General features: G+C 37.3%; 1 protein-coding gene across 1 annotated transcript; it reads left to right on the top strand.

Annotated features, from left to right (window-relative positions):
* The first annotated feature begins 6,757 nt into the window (after nt 1-6,757).
* LOC113294569 (uncharacterized mitochondrial protein AtMg00860-like) lies at nt 6,758-7,309 on the top strand. The gene has a single exon (XM_026542961.1). It carries the CDS (start codon nt 6,758-6,760, stop codon nt 7,307-7,309), a length of 552 nt encoding a protein of 183 aa, XP_026398746.1.
* Nucleotides 7,310-11,401: the final 4,092 nt, after the last annotated feature.

The raw sequence follows: 11,401 nt of genomic DNA on the forward strand, positions 1-11,401 counted from the left end.
CATCTGGACAATTAATTAACTTTGAAAAATCTGGGTTTTTTTGTTCATTAAAAAGGTTCAACCTAAACATCAGAGAATCCTATCTAAATTACTAAAAATAAAAAATAAAAAAAAAAATTTAAAGGATTCTTATTTAGGTGCACCTAAATTCATTGATAAAGCAAAGATTAAGCTTTTTGAAGGAAAAACAGAAAAAATGGAATATAAAGTGTTAGGCTGGAAAGATAAATTGTTATCTCAGACAAGTAAAATGATTCTTAATAAGGCAACTTTGGCCATTATGGCAAGCTATCAAATGGGTTGTTTCATCATCCCGAAAAAGATTACTAGCAAAATATATGCCTTGCAGAGAGATTTTTGGTTGGGAAAAGAGACTAACCATAAGGGATGCTACCTTGTTTCTTATTCTTGCCTTTGTAAACCCATCTGTAAGGGGGGCTTAGAATTTAGAAATGCACATAAATTCAACCTAGCACTTATAGCCAAACTAGCTTGGAGACTGCTTACAGAACCTAAAGCACTTTGGGTGACTCAACTGAAACCAAAATACTTTATGAAACACTCAGCTTTCAGAGCCAAAAAAACTTCAACAAGCTCATGGATTTGGAAATGTATTAGTAAAGGTATCAAGCTAGTCGAACAAAACAATATTTGGGAAGTTGGTGATGGACTTGGCATAAATATCGGGGAGGACAACTGGATTCCTAATTTAGTGGGGAATCTGAGTCAGTTCAATAATGCCATAAACTCTCATTTAGCACTTGTTGAGGATCTTATTGATCCAATCACTAAAAAGTGGAATTATTCTTTAGTTCATTCCTTATTTCCTGGTACGATAGCTAGTCAAATTTATGATATTTGAAAAAATGGGGGTCCAACAACTACACCCAATATTTCGTTTCGGCAATCTGTATGGACTAACTCCAATATATTTCCAAGAGAATCAACTAGACAGTCAGACTCAATCAAGGAAAATACATCCAAGAGTTATATCTATGTTTCTCAATGTAACCAGCAAATCAAACAGATAGAAATCCGCGATCCAGATTATTATGAGAAACAAGTTGAACGGTACCAAATACCAATGTTCAAGTGTCAATCAATTTATATCAACAACCAAAGGTTGGATTATCTAATTGATTGAACTACTCACAACCTGTGATATTTCAATTATATAGAAAATATAATGCGGAAAAGAAATAACACAGACACCAGAAATTTTGTTAACGAGGAAACCACAAATGCAGAAAAACCCAGGGACCTAGTCCAGATTTGAACACCATACTGTATTAAGCCGCTACAGACTCTAGCCTACTACAAGTTAACATCGGACTGGAATGTAGTTGAGTCCTAACCAATCTCACACTGATTAAGGTACAGTCGCGTTACTTACGCCACTGAATCCCAGCAGGACTCTACGCACTTGATTCCTTTAGCTGATCTCACCCACAACTAAGAGTTGCTACGAACCAAAGTCGAAGACTTGATAAACAAATCTGTCTCACACAGATTAGTCTACTGAATGGATAAATTTGTCTTCTACATAAATACCTACGAGTTTTTTGTTCCGTCTTTTGATAAATCAAGGTGAACAGATACACCAGACTTATATTCCCGAAGAACAACCTAGTAATATCAATCACCTCACAATGATCTTAACAGTATGGAAGAGGAACAAGATATTGTGGATATAACAACCACACCCAATATTTCGATTAGCAATCTGTATGGACTAACTCCAATATACTTTCTAGAGAATCAACTAGACAGTCAGACTCAATCTAGAGAAAAGTATATCGAGGAGTTAATATCTCTCTCTTGATTTGATTTTACTCAAGCAAATAGAAATCTGCGAGTCTTTATCAAATACAAGGATAATAAACTTTGATGGTACCAAAGACCAATATCCAAGGATCAATCAATTTCCAATCAACAACCAAAGGTTGGATTTCACAATTGATCGATACAAACGCACAACCTGTGATATTTAAATTATATAACAAAATATAATGCAGAATAAAAATAACGCAGACACCATAAATTTTGTTAACGAGGAAACCGCAAATGCAGAAAAACCCCGGGACCAAGTCCAGATTGAACACCACACTGTATTAAGCCGCTACAGACACTAGCCTACTACAAACTAACTTCGGTCTGGATTATAGTTGAACCCTAATAAATCTCACACTGATTCAAGGTACAGTTGCGCTCCTTACGTCTCTGATCCCAGCAGGATACTACACACTTGATTCCCTTAGCTGATCTCACCCACAACCAAGAGTTGCTACGACCCAAAGTCGGAGACTTTAGTAAATAAATCTGTATCACACATAAAAGTCTACAAGGATAGATAAATCTGTCTCCCACAGATAAACCTAAAATTTTTGTTCGGTCTTTTGATAAAAATCAAGGTGAACAAGAACTAATTGATAAACCAGACTTATATTTCCGAAGAACAGCCTAGTATTATCAATCACCTCACAATAATCTAAATCGTATGGTAGCGAAACTAGATATTGCAGAATCGCAAAAGATGAGACGAAGATGTTTGTGACTACTTTTTATCTTACCTATCGGAGATTGAATCTCGAGCAAATCTTAGAGAAGATAGTACTTAATACGATAGAACAAAGTAAGATCTGAACATGCAACTACAGAGAAAATACTTGGGTCTGGCTTCAGAATCCGAATGAAGTTTTTAAGTCGTTAACCTATAATGGTTTTAGAAAAACCTAGGTTAAAGGAGAATCGACTCTAGCCGCAACTAGTATCACACAGAAGGTATGGGGATTAGGTTTCCCAGTTGCTAGAGTTCTCCCTTATATAGTCTTCAAATCAGGGTTTGCAATCAATGTTACCTTGGTAACAAAGCATTTAATATTCACCGTTTTAGATGAAAACCTGATTAGATTCAAGCTAACATCTTTCAACCGTTAGATCGAACTTAGCTTGTTACACACAAATGAAATGTAGCTTCATTTAGATATGGGTAACCGTACCTAAACGTGTACACTTAGTTGGCTCAACAATAGTTAACCGAAGTTATCCATATGAACACTTTCATATCAACCTTGTTCATCTTAATCACAACTAGTTCAAATGACTCAAATAAAACTAGTTATAGAGTTGCTCAATTGTTTATATTCTCATACAAGTATACAATACACATTTGAAGCAAAATCGATTTTGATTCACTCGAACCAATTCATGAACATTAGAGCCATGGTTTGCAAAGATTGCATTCCTTATTATATAAATGTATTTGTTCATGAAAAAACCGATTTTAGAACTTAACCCACTTAGGTATGAAAACGGGTACGCATACCTAGAGTTCCCGGACCTGGTCAGTTCGCCAGTATGCAAACGGGTACACATACTGTCGTTCACGACCAACATCGGTTGAAATCAGTACGCATACAGTTCTGCATACTAAGTTCCCGGACTTCAACTGTTGAATCATTATGCATACGGGTATGCATACAAGTTTCCGGACTTGAAATATATCTACAACAGTTAGCATACAAGTACCCATACTGTGCTATATCCAATCAATGGTTAATCGTTCTAAACTCCATTTTAATCATTGAAACATTCTTAGAAAACGGGAATAGCTGTCTCACACAAACTATTAGCTTCAAAGCAATTTTCAAGTGATCAATAGATCAATACGAAATATTCTGAGTCTACATCAAATGACTGTCTCACATAAATCATGTAATATGTTACCAGGCGATTTTCACATGATCATCTTTTGACTTTTGTCAAGAATAAAAGATGAACTTGGTTAAAGCGAAAGCTTACCAACACATGTTTCGAGAAATATGTAAGCGATTTAAACTCAGCTCGAAATATTACATGTGTATAAATTAGAGTCTATATAGATATACGACTTTTGTCTCAATAGGAGATGAAATATAAATAGTCTTTTGAGTGACAGATGAGTTCAAGTCTCCACATACCTTTTTTTGATGAAGTTCCACAAGCTCCCCTTAGTAGTTCTTCGTTTTCAATCGATGAAGGCCGTGAAGTCTAAAGCTCAACTACACATTCTATCTTAATCCGAGACATAGTTATAAGTAGACTAGAATTTAAACTTATAGTTTTGACAACTAAACTTGACAAACAATCTTGAGATAGAAACGCTTGCGAGTTCGACCGAGCAGTGCTCTAAAAATCTGTCATGTCCCTGAGGCTTCCCTTAGCAAGTTATGAGTATTTTTTGTAGTTTTTAATCGTTGGGGATTAGACCCTAAACGTGTTCTGTAAGTAGCTTTTAATGTCAATCATTAGATTGAGCATCTCCACACACGTTAGGATGTGGTTGATTAGGGTTAGCCAGTAGGGTTTTCTTTACCAGTATTTAAGACAACAGCGTTTCATCTAAAAGGGCATTGAATGAAAAACCAAAATAGAGGTTGCACTCTTGAGTGTAGAGTTACCCAAGCTTTGAATTTATTCTCAGTTATTCTTATCTTCTATGTGTATTGTCAAGATCATAGTCTGTACTTGACATTTGGTATCATCCAGTAGATTCCTCTTCTTCGTCCTTACAATGACTGGTGCAACAATCAAATATGTTGACCACACAACAAAAGAGTTGTCATCCATGGTTAAACAATTGACAGATCTACAGATTAAAGAGAATACAACCCGTGTTGATGCAGAAAAAAAGCATCAGGATTTTATGAATACACTTATTACTTTGGCACAAGAATCTAAGGCTCATTTCAACACCCTTATGGCTCACCTCATCTGCACAAATCCTATTCAGTCTGAAACTGCTGAAACTTCTAGCAACCAACCTATCATGGAAACTGGTAACCAAGATTTCACTAACAAGTCCCCAAAAATTGATTTTCCCAAATTTCATGGTGATAATCCTCGCATCTGGATCCGCAAGTGTGAACGTTACTTCCATCCAAAGGGTATACAAGAGCATCACAAAACGGAGCTAGCGTCTATTTATTTTGACGGCAAAGCTGAATCTTGGTTTCAAGATTTTCAAACGGGTAAACAAACTATTTTTTGGTTTGATCTTTCTAATGCTATATGTGAAAGATTTGGGGATCTGGCAAATGAAATTTTTGTTGGTTGTTTTAATAAACTTTCCCAAATCAACTCAGTTGAGGAGTATTTTGAAAATTTTGAGCCATTAAAAGCCCTTATGCTTCAGAACAACCCCAATCTGAAAGAAAACTACTTTGTTATGTTTTCTGAGTGGTTTAAAAGAGGTCATTAAACTTCAAGTGGAAATGCATAAACCCACCATATTAGATCAAGCTTTCTATCTTGCACGTCTCCAAGAGAGTGCTCTGCAATCCCAACAACTACAACCACCTAAACCACCAACTTATAAACAACCTACAACTACAACCTATTTCCATAAGTTTTCATCCAACCCACAAAAAAGCAGTACCACCCCAAACCCACCACCACTTAAATCACCCCTATCTTTTTCCATACCCACCACCTATGCACCTAAATTCTTGTATGTTCCACCACCTATCCGTCGATTATCTATAGAGAAACAAGATAAGAGGAGAGCCCAAGGTCTCTGCTATAATTGTGATGAAACTTATGTCCCTGGTCACAGATGCAAACCACAACAATTATTTATGGTTATGACTGAAGAGGTGGAAGACTCTCCACAACAAGTACCAACTCAAGAAGCTGCTTCTGATTCCTTACTTGAGTCAGATATGGAGATATCACTCCGTGCTCTTACAGGTACTATGAGTGCTGACACTATACGCATTCCAGGATTCATTAAACATCATGCTGTCACCATTTTAGTTGATACTGGAAGTACACACAACTTCATCGACTCAACTCTTGTACAACACTTAACTTGTGAAGTCCAGCCCACAGCTCACATGTTGGTCACAGTAGCAAATGGTGCTAGAACCACAAGTACAGGTGTCTGCCATAATCTAAAATGGAAAATGCAGGGTAATGAATTTGTTGGATATTTGAGGTTGCTTCCCTTAGGGGGTTGTCACATTGTTTTAGGAGCAGATTGGCTCAGCACATTGGGAGATGTTACATTTAATCTAGCCAAACTTTCCATTTCGTTCCTCCACCATGGCCAGATGCTCACACTACATGGAGCCACTTCTAAACCCTCACTTATGCTCATGAGTGGACAAGCTATGAGGAATTTTCTTAAGAATAACACACCTGCCTTAGTTGGCCAATTCTTTCACATCTCCTCCACTCCCATTCAAGCTCCAATACCCACTGAGATACAAAAACTTATTGAAGATTTCAATGATGTTTTTTCAGAACCTACACAACTACCACCACAGAGAAATTTGGATCAGAAGATTCAACTTAAGCCCAATGCTCAACCAGTCTCATTAAGGCCTTATAAATGCCCCTATATACATAAATCAGTGGTGGAAACATTGGTGAAAGAAATGCTACAAGCTAAGATCATTCAAGAGAGTCAAGTCATTTTGCTTCTCCAATCCTTCTAGTCAAGAAGAAAGACAATACTTGGAGGTTCTGTGTGGATTACAGAAAGCTAAATGACATCACCATTAAAGATAAGTTTCCTATCCCCATCATTGATGAGCTTTTAGATGAGTTACATGGTGCAATTATCTTCACCAAACTAGACCTCAGATCAGGGTACTATCAAATTAGATTGCATATTCCTGATATACCCAAAACTGAATTTAGAGCACACCATGGGCATTTTGAATTCAAAGTTATGCCTTTTGGCTTAACCAATGCACCAGCCACATTCCAAGCATTAATGAATTCTATCTTTGGCCCTTATCTTAGGAAATTTGAACTTGTTTTCTTTGATGACATATTGGTTTATAGCACCAACCTCAAAGATCATATTCAACATATTTCTATAGTTTTTACACTCCTCATACAACACCAGCTCTATGCTAAGCTCTACAAATGCACATTTGCTCAACCATCTCTACAATATTTAGGTCACATCATCACTGCACAAGGAGATTCAGCTGATCCTGATAAAATTAAGTGTATGGAAGATTGGCCTATTCCCACAAATTTCAAGCAGTTGAAAGGGTTCTTGGGGCTCACTGGTTACTACAGGAAGTTTGTGAGAGGATATGGCACTCTCTGCAAGCCTCTTACAGACCTATTAAAGAAGAATGCATTCCATTGGTCCTTTGCAGCTCTTGCAGCTTTCAACAAAGTTGCAATGTGCACCACACCAGTCTTGGCCCTACCTGATTTCTCTAAACCTTTTGTAGTGGAATCAGATGCTTGCACACATGGTGTTGGAGCTGTTCTGATGCAAGAGGGTAGAGCCATAGCTTTTTTCAGCTAGCCTCTTGGACCTAGGAATTTGGGGTTATCCACATATGAGAAGGAACTCTTAGCAGTGGTAATGACAGTTACAAAATGGAGACATTATTTATTGGGCCACCATTTTTTCATCCACACTGATCATCACAGCATTAAGTATTTCATGGAGCAAAAGATTACTACCATTCTGCAACAAAGATGGCTGATGAAACTATTGGGGTTTGACTACACTATTCGGTACAAGAAAGGTTGTGACAACAAAGTGGCAGATGCACTCTCCAGGCTTCATTCTGACACTCCCTCAGCTAGCTGCAGCTCTGTGGATCTCTCAACTCCCAACTGGGCTCAAGAAATTATATTCATCTATGACCAAGACCCAGTAGTTGCTGCAATGATCACTCAACTGCTTGTCAGTCCAACCTCCATTCCTCACTTCACTTATATAGAAGGTATACTGGGATACAAGGAGAGAATCTATGTGGGGTATGGAAATCAACTTAGATAAAAGTTATTGGAGTCCACTCATTCTTCTTCAGCGGGAGGTCACTCAGGTATTCAAGGAAGCTACCAAAGAGCCAAAAAAATATTTTTATTGGAAAGTCCTCAAAAAAGATACCACCATGTTTGTCAACCATTGTGACACTTGCCAAAGAAACAAAATTGAGCATATACATCTTGCAAGCCTCCTTCAACCACTTCCAATTCCCTCTCAAGCATGGCAACACATCTCTATGGACTTTGTGGAAGGATTGCCAAAGTCCAACAAGAAGAATGTTATCCTGGTGGTTGTTGACAGACTCACCAAGTATGCACATTTTGTGGCATTAACTCACCCTTATACAACCATCACTGTTGCTCAAGAATTCTTACACCATATTTTCAAACTTCATGGCCTGCCAGTCTCCATTGTCTCTAACAGAGAAAAAGTGTTCACCAGTGCATTTTTGCAAGAGATCTTCAAATCCTTAGGCACAAGATTGAACTTGAGTACTGCATACCATCCACAAACAGATGGTCAAACAGAGAGGGTCAATGCATGCATAGAGAGCTATCTAAGATGCATGACTGGCCATAAACCCAAGCAGTGGAGCAGGTGGCTCTCCCTTGCTGAGTGGTGGTATAATACAAACTATCACTCTAAATTGAAAATGCCCCCATTTATTGCGCTTTATGGCTATGCACCACCACAACTAGCCTTCCCTGTGGAAGTTACATCCTCAGTTGCTGTTGTTGAGAGTTACCTGAAGGACATGGATGCCATGTTAGATCTCCTTAAAGAATCTCTCCATAAGTCTCAGGAGAGGATGAAGCTCTTTGCTGATCATAAAAGATCTGACAGATCCTTTGAAGTGGGAGACCTTGTTTACTTGAAGTTGCAACCCTACAGGCAATCCTCCATGGCAATTAGGAGCAACTTCAAACTCTCAGCAAGGTATTTTGGCCCCTTCAAGATTACTCAAAAAATTGGACAGGTTTCTTATAGATTGGCTCTCCCTCCTGCATCCAAGATCCATCCAGTCTTCCATGTCTCCCAATTGAAGAAGAATATTGGGGAAGCTTCCAATACTGCACCTACACTGCCCTTAACTGATGATGACGGTGAGATTGTGTTGATCCCAGTTGCTGCCCTGGAATTTCGACAGGATTACCGTCAAGACAAATTGGTGCCACAGGTTCTCATCTAATGGTCTCACACTGCACCAGAAGACGCTACTTGGGAGGATGTTACGAATGTCCAAGCCCATTTTCCAAAGTTTAATCTTTGAGGACAAAGATTGTCTGAAGAGGGGGGTATTTGTCATGTCCCTGAGGCTGCCCTTAGCGAGTTATGAGTATTTTTTGTAGTTTTTAATCATTGGGGATTAGACCCTAAACGTGTTCTGTAAGTAGCTTTTAATGTCAATAATTAGATTGAGCATCTCCACACGCGTTAGGCTGTGGTTGATTAGGGTTAGCCAGTAGGGTTTTCTTTACCAGTATTTAAGACAACAACGTTTCAGCTGAAAGGTCATTGAATGAAAAAACAAAATAGAGGCTGCAGTCTTGAGTGTAGAGTTACCCAAGCTTTGAATTTATTCTCAGTTCTTCTTATCTTCTTTGTGTATTGTCAAGATCATAGTCCGTACTTGACAAAATCTTCCCCTTTGTCAATTTTAGTGACAAAACTATCAATACATATTGATTATAAAATAAATAAACTTTGTATCTTCTCATCCAAATGCTTGATTTCCTTGGTTCTTCAATCTTCCTTGAATTCTTCGTCACTCCAAGTACTCTAGTGATTTTGAACGTGTTCACCTCAGCATCATAGTTGCACAAAAGTCCTGTAATGATTCTTGGGGAAGAGATCATTTTTATAAGATGTCTAGTTTCTTGTGAGCACGAGGTTCACTGCCGTAGTTGACTGACTATTTACTCCATTGACTGTGGAAAGAAGCAAATTACGAAGTTTAGAAATTTGTTTCTTCCTGGCAAAGCAACAGATAGCATAGTGATTCCCTTTTCCACAAAAGGTACAGTTTCGTGGAGAAGACGCAACAGACGACATCTGTTTTAACTTTACATCCCTGTGAGAAGATTGTAAGTTATATAAACTTTTCTCGACACAATCTTCTTTTGGAGGATATTTCTTCATGTCTTGCATGTTTAAATCAGGAAGGGATTGAACATTATGGTTTGTTACAGGGGTGTATACTCCCAATAACAGGGTGGAAAGAATATCCGTAGCCATAACAATAATTTCACAAGATTGTTTTCTTATTGTTATACAGTGTCATAGTATTACTACACAACATCAAAGTCCAATTGTATCACAACTTTGAAAACAATACTATGGTGATATGTATCACTCCCCCTTAGTTAATACTTCATATCACATGAAAACCACTCCCCCTTACATAATGATCCATAAACCATATGTATTTGTAGTGTGAACTACACATTAATTCTCCCCCTTTTTGTCAATTTAAATTGGCAAAGGTACGAAAACTAGTGGGGTAATAATAGAATTCTCATAGAGATACTTAATAACTAAAAGAGAACATATCAACTTTGTTCTGATGATTTCACATAGTCAAAACTTAGTGTATTCATCAAGGAGTTTATAAAGATACACAAAAACTCCTATAATATTCTACAGCCGCACTCCCCACAAAGATTTTGAAATTAAGCACAAGTTCAAATAAGAACTCTCCCCATATAATGTCATCCCCGAAAGAACAACAAGAGCGACCTTACTTTTACAAGAAAAGAAGGATTTCTTTGGACATTAACAAATTACATGAAACATGAATTTGTGTCCAGAAAACTCAATTAAATTAACCACAAGAGAACCTGTGATTAATTTAATCGGAAATGCTCAACATAAGAGAACTTACGGAGCCGCACAATACTTTCACATAGAAGTGGATCAGATAAAGATCAATACTGCGGAATATTCAAAGATTCATTTTATTTTTCATCAATATTTGCATAAAGACATATAATAGACTTAATCTTTGCAATCAAAAGTTCATCCTATCTTCCATCAATATTTGCATCATGACATAATAGGCTTAACTTTTGACATATATTGGATAATCATAGTTCACGGACGTAAACATACATATCCCATAACAATTTTTGCATTATATAAAACCAATAAAGATTAATACTGCAAAATTATCTTCCAAATAAACTTTAGAATTTAAATAAATAAATTTAAAAACATTGCAAGATGAAAATCGTTGGCAATAGCTATGTGTACTCACAATAATTGCTATTCCGAACCCAGTTATCCTTCTTAAAACACAAGAATAAATTCTCATAAGAAGTTTCCTAGATGACATAAAATAACTCTAAAAACAAAAACCGATCATGTTCACCTTCGGAAGATTCACGGGTTTCAAGACCTTTGAGCTTGTGATTGACAGCTTCAACCGCTTCTTCGGAGACGGTATTCTTAATGAGAAGATCCTTAACATGTGTCTTCATGAGAGCAAGGTCAGAATTAACCTTTTTCAACTCAGTTCGTAACACATCAAGACCCTTCATGATGTCAACAAGCTGTAGCTTTGGTTCCTCAAAGTGTCTAATAAAATCAAGACCCACTTTAGCAGAAATCTCTTCATCATCC

The sequence above is a fragment of the Papaver somniferum genome, chromosome 7 (genome assembly GCF_003573695.1).
Source record: "Papaver somniferum cultivar HN1 chromosome 7, ASM357369v1, whole genome shotgun sequence".
In the NCBI taxonomy this organism is placed as follows: domain Eukaryota; kingdom Viridiplantae; phylum Streptophyta; class Magnoliopsida; order Ranunculales; family Papaveraceae; genus Papaver; species Papaver somniferum.

Bases quoted from the DNA above. Each gene is read 5' to 3' on its own strand.
- LOC113294569 (XM_026542961.1), top strand. From the start codon at position 6,758: ATGAATTCTATCTTTGGCCCTTATCTTAGGAAATTTGAACTTGTTTTC.